Here is a 15,862-nt window from a genome sequence, read left to right on the forward strand (position 1 = left end):
TTTGGGTTTATCCTTCCAAACCCTTTTCTATGCACTCTGCTCACAGAAATGCACAGCACTGTTGTGTAAATGTGTGGCATCATATTCTGAGCAGTGTTTGCACTTTCTGGCCATGCCCCACATGGATTCTCAGAGACCTTGCCTCATTACTACACACAGAGCTCCCACACTGCCTGCCCCCAATGTGCGCTTGTCAGTGTGGACACCTCATGTCACACAGTGCCATGTCCCCACTGATGGACTTTCAGACTGCTGCCCTGTCTTTGTGAGTATTCCCTGTGCTGTACTGACAATCTTCTTGTGTACACCTGCACACGGCTCTCCTAGGAGGTATCAAGAACTCTGCCTCAGGCCTGCCCTAGCACCTCTCTGCACTTTTCCCATTCCCCCCAAGGTTGTCCCCCTCTCTCCCAATCTCGTTTGTATGTCATTGTCATTCCAGACCCAATTCAGATGTCCTCCTCTCTGCTGGCTCCCTCATAGTACTCAACACATCGTATTCTAAATATGCTTTATACATCTGTCTCCCCAGTGAGTCTGGAGTTCAGAGGACAAGGGCATGGCTTCCCCCACATCCCAAGGCCAGCACATGGCCTGCCATGGAGTAGGTGCTACATGAGCATGTTGAATTAAAGCCAATGGAAGGAATAAGGGAGATGGGCCTTGAAGACTGAGTTCTGGGAAAGATGAGCAGGAGGACATTCCACAAAGATAAACAGCAGGACAGAGGCAGGAAGTGTGCTGGGAGACCAGCCGTGAGCTCGGAGAGCACTGCACAGATGCAGGAGGAAGGCCAGGGGTGAGCACCAGCTAGGGCAGTGAGCACCAGGGCACCTGGAGCCCTGGCAGGTTTCATTGAGGACCTAGCCTGACCCGGGTTATATACCAGGGAAGTGACCTGGCAGTACATGGAGGAGGGGGTGGCTGCTATGGGTATCTGAGCAAGAAGTGAGGCCCGGTGACCAGAAAGAGACTGTGGGTGCGAGGGAGGCGAACTCCGGGATTTGTTGGCTCATGGGCTATGAGAATGTCGCCCATGAGGAAGGAGCTAAAGGCTGAGGCTTGAACCATGAATGAGGGCTGGGGGCCACCACAGTTCACTGAGGACCTGGTACTTACCAGGGCTCAGGGAGACCCTGGGCACATACTGCCTCCTTCAATTTTCACAGAATCCCTGTGGCTAGGGCCTGGTATCCCCAGTCTACTGGTGAAGACACTGAAGTCTAGAAGTTACAGAACTTGCCCACAGCTCAGAGCTGGAGCCACAGCTCCAACCTCAGTGAATCTGGCCCCAAGTCCAGCATGCTCACTGCTGAGAGTGGGCACCCACAGAAGTGGGGCAGGCCTAAGTGGGGTGGGAGGTGAGTGCAGGGGTGATTCTGGCTCTAAACAGAATCACAGTCTAACAGCCATCTTGTGGAGTAGAAGGAGCCCAACCCTCAAGCCACATGTGCCAGCCAGATGGCAGAATGCAGGTGGGCAAGGTCCAGACCATGGGATGGGGTGTGGGGTGCAAATTAGATGCCCTGGTACACCCCAGGACCAAGGAATGGGCCGTAAACCCATTGCATGCCTGCCCTTCCAGCAACTTATAAGGATAACAATGGAATGTCATAAAGCTGTTGTAGTTTCTTGTCCGTAAGGCTAAAGTTGTAATAAACAGAAATTATAAGCAAAAGAATAAACCTAGAGAGAAAGTCAGTTCTTAGGGCCACCACTGCTAACATCCCTTGGATTACAAGGGCTTTTATGCCATATTGGTGGCACGTAGGGAACTGCCCCTCGGGGGTGGGGCTGGCCTTGTGGGGGCTCCGAGCCTTGTATCCAGTGTCCACTGAGGCCCCACAGCACCGTGCCAGGTGAGAGTGCCTCACCATTTTATAGGGATTGACAATGTAGATGGCATTCTTTTTTTCTTTGATCTACCTCAAGAAATAGTGGCAGGTTGAATTTGGAAATACATCCCAGACCTAGCAGCCCCCTTTTGCAGCCACCTCAGTCCCTGGGATTTGGGCTTGGAATGGGATAACCTGTGTCTCAGGAGGCTCGCAGTGGCAACTCAGCTCAATTGGGTGACTGAGTCCCAGTGTGATCCTTGGCACCCCCCTCTCACCCTCCTCGCTCACTGTCACAGTGATCATTCTGTTTTCTTCTTCCCTATTTCTTCTTATCATTACTGTCATGGGCCTGAATGCCTTCAACTGCTCCCCCTTCAGCACCAACAGAGGGAGAGTAAGGCCCAGGCTCAGCTGCTGAGCAGCTTCCCTGGGGCCCCTGTCTCTGCCCTTAGCTTGCTGGTCACACCTTGTCTGGCCTTGCTGATGCTCTGGTGCCAGCAGCCACAGGCTGGTGCTCCTGTAGGGTGTGAGTCCAAGTGATATTGCCCCTGCACAGCTGCACTGGGGTGCAGGAGATCATCAGTTGAGTCTGACGTACGTTCCTGAGCATGCTCCTCTGTGCCAAGGAAAGAGATTAGTGCCACCCAGCCCCCACCCCCACCCCCGCTGATGTTCTCAGTCTGGACAGGAGGCAGGAGCTAAAGGGATGGCTACATAGCAAATGTCAGAGGTAAAGTGGGGGTCAAGTGGTGGGGACTGTGGGGGCCGAGGTGGGTGGGCAGCATGGCCTGCTCTAGCTGGAGTAAGGCTGGAAGGACAAGGAGGGGCCTGGCAGTCAGGAAGCCAGCTCTGCCCAGGCACAGGGCTGGGAGGCACCATCAGGCATCTAGGCCATGAATTGGACTTGGCCCAAGCATAGGGTGCTGAGGGCAGTGCTGAAGAGTGCTCAGGAGCCAGCCAGATGGCCACAGGCCTATGTGACCATCCAGCAGCCTGCCCTGAGGAGTGGGAGCTGTGGGAGCCACACATAGGAGGGATATGGCCAGTGCTGGGCTTTCATAAACCTGGCTGAAGGACAGAGTAGCCCTGGAATTGTGGGGATCTTTCTGTCCACCTTGGATCCATTCCTTTAAGACCCAGACCCACCTGGGCTCTTTACTCAGGTCCAGGGCCCACAGGTGAGGTCCTGTTCGCTACTCCATGGCGGTGATGGCTTTTCTGGCTCAGCCCTGAAAACAGAGCTAGATCCCTTGGCTTACCTCCTAAGGATTCCTTACCCCCTAAAAAGCCCAGGGATGTCATTAAAAACAAAGTCTCAGTTGTATAGAAAACAGAAGAATCCAGCGTTGCTGTAATTCATTTAAAGTTTTATGGGATGACAAATACATGGGGTGGCTGGGAGGAGGGGCGTAAAGCTCCCTGGTGAAGCTCCCTGGTAGGCCCCTTGTCACTTTTATGGTTTTCCATTGTTGCAGCGACTGGGAGGTTAATCACGAGGGTTTGTTTGTAACATCACCACGGATGGGCAGGGGCCTTTGCTGGGCCACGTGGTAGAAAGCTAGATCATTCTCTTCCTCCCAGAGTGCACCCCATGTGGCAGGCACTGTGCTGGGGATCAGTGGTGAGCAAAATAAACCCAGCCTGTCTATCCAGGGCTGTCTGCCCAGCGGGGGAGACATCCAGGAAACAACAGAGCTCATAGGCACACGCTGGACAGATGCTAACGGGTTACAGGGCTTGAGGAACATCCTGGTCTGCCTGGAGACTCTAGAGCAGGTGTCGTGAGCTGGTCGGGAGACCCCTGAGGTCTCAGAGTGGGTGGGATTCAGCTGGGTACAGAGTGCCACAGGGGTGAGGAGAGCTGGGCAGGGTAGCAGTGTTCCCATGGGACTCCGGGTAACGCTGGCCATGCTGTGTGCAAGGGCCTTACTGACACTTGGGAATCCAAGCCCAGCCTGGGCACAAGGGGGTAGGGGCAGGGATCAGATGGACAGACAGTCATCTCTGATCTGTAGGTGACTGTGCCCAGCAGCCTTTCTCATGGCTATGCAAGAATACCTGCACACTGGTCTTCCTGGTGCCCACCACAGTGGACAATTGGTGTTTTGTCTGAGGCCTCATGGGATTTTTGGATAGAAGAGACTCCTGCCCAGCACAACTCCCCATCATGTGGAGGGGCCCTGAAGGACCAGGCCAGGTGGGCAGAGCAGTGTCTCAGGGGCTGCCAGGAACCCATGTTTGGTAGGGTTCCAAAGGCAGCAGAGCCCAGGAGGAGAGCCCAATGAGCAGGAATAGCAGGGTGCCTAGACCTCCTCCACCCCTTCCCTGCTTCCTTAGTGCATTTCCTCTCTTTCCCCCTTCCTCAGTGCATCTCCCCTCTTCCCCCCTTCCTCAGTGCATCTCCCCTCTTCCCCCCTTCCCCAGTGCATCTCCCCTCTTTCCCCCTTCCCCAGTGCATCTCCCCTCTTCCCCCCTTCCCCAGTGCATCTCCCCTCTTCCCCCCTTCCCCAGTGCCTCTCCCCTCTTTCCCCCTTCCCCAGTGCATCTCACTTCTTCCCCGCTTCCTCAGCGCATCTGCCCTCTTCCCCCTTCAACTCCCTCTTCCTTCCATTCCTCCACCTCTTCCCTTCCTTCCTTCCTTCCTCCTTCCATTCCTTCCTTTCCTCCATCTTCCTTCCATTCCATCCTCCTTCCATTCCATCCTCCCTCCCTTCCATCCTCCCCTCCATTCATTCCCCTCTTCCTTCCATTGTCCTCCTTCCAGTCCTCCCCCTTCCCCTCGTCCATCCCTCTTCCATTTCCTCTTTCCTTCCATCCTCCCTCCTTCATCTCCCTTCCTCCGTCCCCTCTTCCCTGATTCGTCTCCCTCTTTCCCCGGTGCGTCCTCCCTCTTCCTTCCATTTGTCCATTCCTCCATTCCTTCCATCCGTCTCCATTCCTTCCTTCCTTCCTTCCTCCCCTTTCCCCTTCCTCTTCCTTTCCAGTGCCTCCATTCCATTCCTTCCATCCTTCCATTCCTTCCTTCCTTCCATCCTCTTCCTCCTTCCTCCCTTCCATCCTTCCTTCCATCCCTCTTCCTCCTTCCTCCATCCTTCCTTCCTCCATCCTCCTCTTCTCATTCCTCCATTAAATCATCATCTTCTCCACATTCTCACCATCCTCCCCTCCTTCCCTTCCTCCATTCCATCTCCCCTTCCTGTCCATCCCCTCCTTCCCCCTTCCTGTCCACTCCATCCCCTCTCCTTCCTCAATGCATCTCCCCTCTTCCCTCCCTTTCCTCAGTGCATCTCCCCTCTTCCCCCACTTCCTCAATACATCGCCCCTCTTCCCTCCCCTTCCTCAATGCATCCCCCTTCCTTTCTTCCCTTCTCCTCCATGCATGTCCCCTTCCTAAAGAGTTGTGTGGGGTTCAGAATTGCGTCACTGAGCGCCTGGCTCACATAGTGGCTGAGGTACATGCACTTTGCCACCCCTAGGAGTTGTGGGTGGAACACTAGATGTTGGAGAGACTCCAGAGACCCCCTTCTAGGAGGGGCTTGTTCCTGGTCATTTGAAACTGCCCTCTAAGATAGCAATGGGTCAGCATGCCTTATCTATCAGACTGCAAAAATTTTAAAGCCTACAGCCTCAGGTGCTGGGGAGGGTGTGGAGAAGAGGTTATTTCTTGTACTGCTGGTGGTAGTGTAACCAGCCACTTTAGAGAAAAATCTACAAGACCTAGTAAAACCGAAACTGTGTCCCACAACACTACAGTTTCTCATCCAGATATCTATGCTAGAAAACCCCTATGTATATATACGATTTGATGCATAAAGAAATGACCACTGTGAAATCATTCTAGTAGTATAAATAGCAACTCACATGTCCATTAAGGGTATGGATAAATTACAGGTAGAGCTTTTATGTAAAGAAATACTATACAACTGTCAAAAAAAGAATACCATATATATGTTATTGTATGTTTTTTGACAGCTGTATATATGTGTGTGTATATATATGCACATGTTATATACACATACATGTGTATGGTAGTATACATAGGTATATACACACAAATATGAATAGATGTCACCAATATATTGCTGCAGGAGGGAGGCAAGTAGTAAGTTAACCACAAACATGATGCCACTGTATACGCTAATAAGTCTATACAAGTTGAATGTCCCTTATCCAAAATGCTTGGGACCAGAAGTGTTTCGATTTCAGATTGTTTTGGATTTTGGAATATCAGCATGATATACTTAACAGGTTGAGCATCTGAAATCCAGAAATCCAAAATCCAAAGTGCTCCATTGAGCATTTTTTATTTTTGTGACGGAGTCTTGCTCTGTCACCCAGGCAGGAGTGCAATGGCACAATATCGGGTCACTGCAACCTCCGCCTCCTGGGTTCAAGTGATTCTCCCACCCCAGCGTCGCGAGTAGCTGGGATTACAGGCACCCACCATAATGCCCGGCTAATTTTTATACTTTTGTAGAGATGGGATTTCACCATGTTGGCCAGGCTGGTCTTGAACAGGTGACCTGAGGTTCCCTCTCGCAGCCCCAGAGGTGGTACTGGGGAGCTGGGATCTCAACCTGCAGGGGTGGCACTGCTCTGTCCTCATGCACAGCCCTAGGTTTGACTTCTTGTGTGTGAGATGTAATTAAATGCATTAGGCAGGGGAAAATGTCTTATCTTTACCCAGCCTAGGTGGAAGAAGAGGGAGAAATAAGAGCAGCCAAATTGAAACCTTATTAAACAAAATTGGTTAGGTCTGATGGAGCCAAACCTAGACTGATCTTTAAAAGCTTATTTCATTTTTCCCCTCCAGTCTGAACCTCTTTGAATTGAAGTAACTGATCCTGCTGTAAGCTTATTAGTGTCAAACCTTGTGTGTTTCTTTTCCTGTCCGATTTACAATGATGAAGTTGCAAGGTCCCAACCCTAGCCCTTGGCACAACCAGGAGCTTCCAGGCTCATTAGTGGAACAAAATGGATAATAGAGGTCCAATCTTATTATAGTTGGTACATTATTACAAAATCTCTGCACATCGGAAAGGCTGCTAAGCACAAGTCTGTTACCTACTTCACTCAAGCATCTGTTGATTCTGTAAAATGCTGGAGGGACGCCCCCCCAACACTGCTGTTCCTTTACAGTTTGTTGTGATGGTGTGGGCTGTCCATTTCTTACCTGACAGAAGGAGTGCCCATGTTAGTGACATCGCTGTGCTGAATTGTGTTTCATCTTGGACCTCTGTGGTGGAGTGAGTGTGTTTTTGTGGTGTGATGTAGTAAGAGAACATGTGCTTCAATGACAGGCAGATTGCACGCTTTGAATAAATGTCTTAACCTCTGGGGGCTTCAATTTCCTTGTCTGTAACGTGAGATCATCATTAGCCACTGTCATTAGAAGTGAATGGAATCAGGTGTGTAAAGATTTTCCCCATCATAGGTATCCAGCTCTTTCTCAGTCTTCCGTATCGGCCCTGTGGTAACATAATGCAGCTCGTGTGCATGTCAGGTGAGTGCTTACTATTTCATGCAAGATGCTGTGGAGAACAGAGATGAGCACAGGATGACTCTACCTCAAACTGTTCCTGCTGGACGCTTTCGGTAGCCTCAGAAAGTGCATGGTAGAGGGAGACCAGATCATGCTGGGCACACTACCATGCAGAATCCTCAAAACACCAGAAAACTAAGTTGCAGACAGTCGAAAAGCCAGAAGGAGTATCGAGCTCATCGGGCCTGGGAGCAGTCAGAAGGGGGTGTTCATTTGTTCTCTCATCCACTTGATCAGCAAACTGGGCATATTGTGCTACCCAAAAACAGGAAACATGAAAGGCTGGGAGGGAGGGATGCAGCTGAGAGTTAGCTCTGAAAACTCCGTGGGCTGGTCCAGCAGGGAGAGGGCTGCTGCTGACCTTCCCCAGGGCAGCTGCCAGCCTGAGCTTCCAGGTGAGACAGCCTAGACTGAACCTGCCTCTGCCACACCTGAGTCTCAAGGCAGGACTCACTCTCCTGGGCTTTGCTTCCTCACCTGAGAAAGGGGGCTCATCTCACTTGCCCGTTGGCATTGATGTGGGAGTCATGGTGGTGGCGTGGAGTCCCCTGTCTTGAGTCTTCCCTCTCTGCTCCTTCCCCAGGAGCCATCTTTTTGGGCTCAGTCTGTGTGGGCTCTACACAGTCGATCACTCAGGAGCCACAGCTGCCTGCTGCCAGCACCCTGACTGGCTGAGCCCCGAGCCTGGCAGGGCAGGGTGTGGTTCTGCTTAACTGTCGGAGCCGAGGACGTGGAACATCAGGCCTGCCTTGCAGTCCCAGCGTTTATTGTCCCAAGTCTCAGCCTATTTGTTTTGTGACCTTGGAGACATCAAAAACCTCTGTTTCTTCATCCATAAAATTGAATGTCAAAATATTGACCCGCCTGTGGGGTTTTTTATGAAGAATAACTGACCCAGAGGATGGCAAAGCTTCTTTGTTAATCAGAAAGGACCAAACTGCTTAGCAAGCATGAACTTGAGTTTTAAAAAGTGTTTGCTTGGTTGATGTGTTCCTCCCTCCCTCCTTCCTCAGAAGTGCTTGGTGCTGGAGGGATGGGAAGGATGTGAGGGAGAGCCTCTGCAACCACCCATGCCCTCTGGGGAGCTGGGCTCAGGGAACAGGCCTCCTAGGGGCCACCCTGGTGGTATAGGGCAGCAGCGCCTCTCCCCATTCCGCCTCCCAGCCTTCTCTGCTGCCCTTCTCACTGCGTACCCTGCCTGGGACACTGGGGGCCCCTGGGCAGCAGGCCCCAGCCCTATCCTCCCATTTGGTAGACTCTTTACCCTTGGGGTTTTGTGGAGCCTCCAAGGGCCTGGCCAGCTCCAGGCCCACCCTGTTCCTGCAACTGTGGATGTGGAGCTCAGGCCCAGGAGGAGCTCCCCAAGAGAGGACACATGTGGCTTGGCTCCTTTCAGTTACTCTTCCCACTTGCATTGAGGCCTCCCACATTCCAGGCATAGTGCTGGGCACTGCAGATAGAAATGGAAAAAAACAAAGCAAAGCCTGGTCCTCACGGAGGTTCCATTCCAGTGCGGGAATGACAGCCAGTGAACAAAGGGATGCCAAGTGGTGGAAAGCTCTATGATGAAAAACCAAGTGGGCAAAGTGCTACAGAGTGGCAGGGATAGGCCAGTGCCTATCTCTCGCTGGGTGACTGAGGAGGGGCTCTGATACAGTGGCATCCAAGCAGGGATGGGAAGGAAGTAAGGAAGAGAGAAACTGCAGGTGCAGAGGCCCTGAGGCGGGAGCATGCCTGGCACATTCAGGGAATGGGAAGCAAGGCCCACATGACTGAAGGGATGTGAACAGTGGGTCGGGGGTCACAGCAAATAAAGTCAGAGACATCATGGGGGCTGGGTTGTGTGGCCTTGTGAGTCCTGGAAAGGACTTCAGCTTTTACAGAGTGAGATGGGAGGCCAGTGGAGAGCCTGGAGGCAAACCCCAGGGTCACATCATCTGTGTTCTTCCAAGAACAGGAAGAACAGGCTACGGAGAACAGGCTCTTGGAAGAACAGGCTGCGGGGGAGAGGGCAACAGTCCAAGCCAGGTGAGGCTGGGACCAGGGCAGGCAGTGCAGGGACAGGAAGGGGTCAGGCACTGGACCTGCTTGGATGATAGAGCCGACCCTATCTCCCGATGGCTGGTTACGGCTACGAGAGGACAAGGAGAGTCTGGGTGGGTGGAAGTCCCGGCTTTTCCCCTCACATCGTAGCGTTGCCGTAGAGAAAGAGAAGACTGAAGGAGACTTTAGGTTCTGGGCGTAGTAAGCTGGGATGCCTATCAGCCATTCAAGGAGGCAGCTGGGTGTTAGTCTGTATGCTCCCAGCTCCAGTCTTCACCTCCCCTGGAACTCAGACATCTGTGTCTCTCCGGCAGCCTCAGAGATAGCTCCCACTTGCAGAGCTCCCATCTCCCCTCCCCTGAAGCTGGCTCCTCCCTGCTCCCACCTAGCATGAGGCAGATCCTCAAACTAGAAACCTGGGAGCTGTTCTTTACACATTAGCTGTTCTTTACACACCAGCTGTTTTCACACCAGTCTCTCCTCGTCCCCACATCTAGTCTGTCACCACCAAAATATGTCTTGAACTCTGAGTATCTTCCTTGCTAATTTCCATGTTTCCTTTCTTATTTCTCCACCTCCCCTGAATCTGTTCCCCAAACTGTGTAGCTAGTTTGCATCTTTTAAAATCGCAAACTGGCAGTGTCATTCTTCTGCCATCCCCCGCGCCCCACCACTGGTGTCTTCCTTGTGCTTTGTCCCATGGCATGGTGGCTGGCCTATGTCTCCAACCTGCTGTCTCCCTGGGCCACCCCACCCCAGCCAACCCTGCCACCCGCAGTTCCATTGGGGGCCTGGTTCTTTCCCTGCCCAGGGCCTTAGGCCTGCTCTGCTCTTCCCTCTGCCTGGAATCCCTGTGGGTGGTTCGTTACCCATCTGCTCTTGGCCCCAATGTCACCTCCTCAGGGAAGTCCTCCCTGACTACCCACAATGAATTAGGTCTCCCAGTTGTTCGCTCTCATGGAACCTCGTCCTTTTTTCTCATAGTACCTCCCACAGTTTTGTAATTCCTCATGTATTCAGTGGTGATCTAATTAACATCTTTCTTCCTTAGCCGCCAGCAGACTTTATAGAACCCAACTGTCTAAAACTGTTTTGCTCATCCTGCTGGCATTCCAGGGCCTGGGCCTGGTACCTGAGAGAAGGTTGCTACCCACGTGTTGAGAGAATGTGTGTGTGCCACCTCAGCTGCGCTCTGTGGACATTAGCAAATGTTTGAGGAGTGAGTTATTCAGTAGATGGAGAGAGGCCCTCAAAGTTGGCTAGAAGATAAATGACTGAAAGGAAAGTCTGTTTTTCTCATTCTTAGGTTGGTAAAATTATCTACTTTTCTTTATCTCTGGTGTTCTAAATGGGTCTTCTGTTCTGAAGCATCCCTCAATGAGCGTGGGCTTGCTGACCACCCCGTGTGGTGATGCTGTCTACATGCGCCTGTGAGAACCCACGGGAGTGCCACGCCGCCCTGTCCCCATCTTTATCTGCTTCACAATTTCCTGTCTAGGCCCTTAAAATCTTGATTTGCACAGTTATTTATCTTTGTGCTCTTCATGGTGCCCTGGTAAGGCATTCTTTATGATTTCAGTCCTGAGAACACAAACCCTGTTGAAAAGAGAACATGCTTTGAATGAAGCCGGCTTGGCATTCAGCTTGATAGGGAGGAGGAGCGGGAGGGGGCGTCAGGGCAGCATGAGGCCCCTGGCCGCCCTCTCTCACAGGAAGGCTCATAAACACAAGGATCTCGCTCAAGCCCCGGCAGGTCTGGAATCTCAGCTCGGTGCTTTGCCAGGTATGGTTTTGCCACAAGGGGCATTTCTCTTTCAGAACCTGATGCAGTCATTCTCTTCAGAGGGGCTGGGCATTTATCTAGACCTGTCACAACCAGGTTTCTCAGCAGCCCCTGTGCTGGGCACTGAGGATGCAGCATAGGGAGAGCACAGTCCTTGTTTTGGGATTTAGAAGGGAAGAGATACACATTTGATAGGCCAAAATTAAGAAATCTGGCAGTGCCAAATGTTGGAGCAGATGTGTATCAATGGGGTGTCTTGGGCCTTGTTGGTAGAAGTTGATTTATCTACCTAGCAAAGTTGAACACCCACTCACCCTGCAATCCAGCAGTTCAACTCCAGGAAGTGTGTCCTTGAGAAACCCTTGCACATGTGCCCATGCAGGATCCTTGTAACAGAAGAAATTCATTGCAGCATTTTCCAGCAAAGAACTGGAAACACCCCCAGTGCACATCAATAGGAGCCCAGGTTGTGCTAAATACACAGGGTGCAGCAGATGGCATCGGCAGCAAATGAGCTGCAGGTGCACGCACCGTGTGCACAGATTTTTAGTATCATAACTGGCACGATGCCTCATTCATACAGTTTAGAAACTTATACAACAAAGCAAATTACTGATTAGGAATGTGTACTACATATGTAGTGAGCCGCTACACAATCATACACACGTGTGTATAAAAAGAAAGGGTACTGTGCACCAAATTCAAGGCAACGGCTCCCTCCCGCTGGCGCAAGTGGGAGAGCTGGGTGGGGAGGACCCCACAGGTAGATATGAGTTATCGATAATGTAGTTCAGGGGCAGAGGGGGCAGTGAGCTCATGCGTGTTAAGTATATGATTGAAATCTGTCGGCACACAGAGGCAGGGGCTGACCTGTAAAGTAGTGGTGACCAAACAGTGAGTCAGGTTCCGGTGGTCAGCTGTGTCTGGAGTTATCAGGGAAGCTCTTCTAGGAGGTCTGTGGGAGCAGGGGTTAGGGATGAATGGGAATTTGCCAGTGGAAGAAATCCCAGGGAGCAGCCACAGGGGCAAAGCACAGAGACATTCAGAAGCACAGCGTTTACAAGGAATCATTCAAGAGTCCCTTGGCTACGGTTTCAGGGTTGGGGAGAATGTGGGGCCGAAAAGGCTGTGGAGTTGGGCTGTGTGGTGGAGGCTTCCTGGTGGCTGGGCTAAGGAGTGGGGGCTCAGCCCTGTGAGTGAGGCTTTTCAGCACATTGCCTTGTGGGGCGGTGACAGGGTTACCTGGAGACCCCCGCCCATCACAGGGAGTCCCCATAGAATTCCAGCTGACCAGAGGATCTTCCTACTCATGGCAGAACCATGACAAGCTTTGAAAGCCATGAGGTAGACGATGGGAGCCCACATAGGAGCTGGTGACAAATAATTGCTTTATCAGAGAAACGTTTTAGAAAGCCGCACAGGCTGCTGCAGGCGCCTGGGAGGGAAGAGTTGTGACCTGGGCCCCACCTCACTGGGCAGACAACGCTTAGTGTAAGATGATACTCTCCAGTGACTCTGAGTAATGTTCCCAAAAATCTCATTCTCCCATTGCCTTTTCAGACCATTTCAGAGATGTTTTCTGTTTCTTTGTGATTGATCTTGGCTGTGGCTTTTGACACTGTGCGTCTCACTTTCTCTGCCCCCTGACCTCTGGTTAGGTAGTTAATGATCTTTAAACAAACACTTGAGTATTATGGCTCTCCAGGAAAGGTCCTGGGCTCATGGGCCATTAGCAACACACTCTCCCTTTATCCAGGGAGAAAATGAGTGTTCGCACACCCCGACTTGGTAGACAGGGATGCTTGCGACCTAAGTGTCAACGTTCTCTTTAGTTTAACTATTTTTGATGGCAGGTTTTCTGAAATACGTTACATATTTCTCTGCTTCATTAAAAATCCATGAATACAGTTTCCTCTCATCTCAGAGAGAGTGGATCATAGGTAGGAATGTTCATTCATTTCAGGAACTTTTATTGGAGACTTTTCTATGTCTGTTCCTGATTTACAAACTGTGAATGCAGGAATCTGCCCAGTATAGTAGTCAGTGATATTTTAGAAACAGAGATAAGATCAGGTTACTCCTTTGCCTAAACTCCTCCAGTGACTTCCGGGCCTTGCACTCTACTGTGGGGCCCAAGCCTTGACCTCTGTATTAGTCCATTTTCACGCTGCTGATAAAGACATACCTGAAACTAGGTAATTTATTTTAAGAAAAAAAGAGGTTTAATGGACTCACAGTTCCACGTGGCTGAGGAGGCTTCACAATCATGGTGGAAGGCAGAAGGCATGTCTTACATGGCACCAGGCAAGAGAGAGAATGAGAGCCAAGTTAAAGGGGTTTCCCCTTATAAAACCATCAGATCTAGTGAGACTCATTCACTACCAGTAAGGGGGAAAGCATCCCCACAATTCAATTATCTCCCACTAGGTCCCTCCCACAACACGTGGGAATTAAGAAAGCTACAATTCAAGATGAGATTTGGGTGGGGACACAGCCAAACCATATCAACCTCCCTCCCTGCTGTCTCCCTCCCAACACTTGCTGCAGCCCTCCTGCCTCTGTGTATTCCCAGACTCACCAAGCTACTGCCCTCTTAGGGCTTGCGCTTATCAGTTCCCCCATTTAGAGCTGTCTTTCTTTGGGTCTTCACACAGCCACCTGCTTCTTTTTTTTTTTTTTGAGACGGAGTCTCGCTCTGTCACCCGGGCTGGAGTGCAGTGGCCAGATCTCAGCTCACTGCAAGCTCCGCCTCCTGGGTTTACGCCATTCTCCTGCCTCAGCCTCCCGAGTAGCTGGGACTACAGGCGCCCGCCACCTCGCCCGGATAGTTTTTTGTATTTTTTTAGTAGAGACGGGGTTTCACTGTGTTAGCCAGGATGGTCTCTATCTCCTGAGCTCGTGATCCGCCCGTCTCGGCCTCCCAAAGTGCTGGGATTACAGGCTTGAGCCACCGCGCCCGGCCAGCCACCTGCTTCTTATGCTAAGGTCTTAGCTCAAACTCACTTCTGCGAGACCTTCACCCCACCCAGGCCTTCTCTATCACATCACCCTGCATTGTTTTCTTTACAGCATATGTTGTCTGTAAAATATATATATATATAAATATATATTACATGCATGTAATTTATTTATTAATTTTGTATTGATATGAATTGAATTAATATATATAAATTTTCCTATATAGGTAATTTTGTTGTTGCTGTTGTTTCTAGATATTAAGCTCTTTGGAAACAAAGATCACTGTATTTCTTCCCCTAGAACAGTGCCTGGCACACAATAGGCACTCTGGGAATATGTGTTGAATGAATGAAGAGAGTTCCTGCCCTAGGCTACCCACAGGCCAGCAGGCAGCAGATACACAATAGACAGTGACCGTGTAGCAGGCTGTGGGGTTCAGAAGGGCTGGGTTACCACTAAGGAGTCAGGGACAAGTTCTGCCACTGGGAGTTGGGGCAGGCTTTCCAGAGCAGTGGTGTTTGTCCTGGGCTTTAGAGGGCAGATGGGCACAGCTTGGCCGGCTAAGCAGCTGGGGAGGCCATTCTCGGGGGAGGAGGCAGGCAAACCTGGACAGAGGGCTGGAAAATGCTGGCGTGATTGATGGAAGGGAGGAACTTGGAGGGACTGGAGCCTGGATTGGAGCCGGGGTGAAGGGAACTAAGGTAGTCAGAGATTTGGCTGCTGTGAACCCTGCCTTCCTCCCGGAAGAACAGTGAGACTTGGAGAGTGGGGCCCTGGCCCTCCTTTGCTGGCGGCCCTCAGCCTTGTGCTTCCAGTGTGGTACCTGCTCTGATCCAGGAGAGTGTACCTGGGCCCCAGACCCACCTTGGCTGGTCCTCATGGTGCCTGCAGGTGGTGGTAAGCACAGGATTCTCTAGCTGCAGCTCCCCTCTCCTCCCCACAGCCCCAAGGCTTGTTGGTTTCATGTGCTCTCTTGCTTGCTCCCCATCAGGTGGTGAAGAAGGTGAAGTCCATGCAGATGTTTCACATGCCCATCACTTCAGCCATGCAAGGAGACCGGCTGGGCATCTGCGTCACCCAGTTTGACCCCAAGCTGCTGGAGCGCGGGTTGGTGTGTGCCCCTGAGTCCCTGCATACTGTCCATGCGGCCCTCATCTCTGTGGAAAAGATACCATATTTCCGGGGGCCCCTGCAAACCAAGGCCAAGTTCCACATTACAGTGGGCCATGAAACAGTCATGGGCCGGTTGATGTTCTTCAGCCCTGCTCCAGGTAACTTTGACCAGGAGCCTATACTGGACTCTTTCGACTTCTCTCAAGAATACCTCTTCCAGGAGCAGTACCTATCCAAGGATTTGGCACCAGCAGTGACAAACAATGATGAGGCCGACAAGAAGGCCGGCCAGGCCACAGAGGGCCATTGTCCTCGGCAGCAGTGGGCCCTGGTGGAGTTTGAGAAGCCCGTCACCTGCCCTCGGCTGTGCCTGGTGATTGGCTCCAGGCTAGATGCGGACATTCACACCAACACGTGCCGGCTAGCCTTCCATGGCATCCTGCTCCATGGGCTGGAGGACAGGAACTATGCTGACAGCTTCCTGCCCAGGCTGAAGGTGTACAAGCTGAAGCACAAGCATGGCCTCGTGGAGCGGGTGAGCATGCCTTTGCTTGGCCCCACACCCCTTTCCTTCTTGCTCGGGCA

General features: G+C 51.6%; 1 protein-coding gene across 6 annotated transcripts in view; it reads left to right on the plus strand.

Annotated features, from left to right (window-relative positions):
- EEFSEC (eukaryotic elongation factor, selenocysteine-tRNA specific) overlaps positions 1–15,862 on the plus strand; it is a 256,589-nt gene that overhangs the window by 174,966 nt on the left and 65,761 nt on the right. For all 6 annotated transcript variants that reach the window (XM_003906909.2, XM_021922724.1, XM_009181369.4 and 3 more), the window contains one exon: positions 15,156–15,812. In XM_003906909.2, the coding sequence (XP_003906958.1) occupies positions 15,156–15,812 (657 nt within the window). The remainder of the gene's footprint in view (positions 1–15,155; positions 15,813–15,862) is intronic.

This window comes from Papio anubis, chromosome 2 (genome assembly GCF_008728515.1).
Source record: "Papio anubis isolate 15944 chromosome 2, Panubis1.0, whole genome shotgun sequence".
NCBI classification, from domain to species: Eukaryota; Metazoa; Chordata; class Mammalia; order Primates; family Cercopithecidae; genus Papio; species Papio anubis.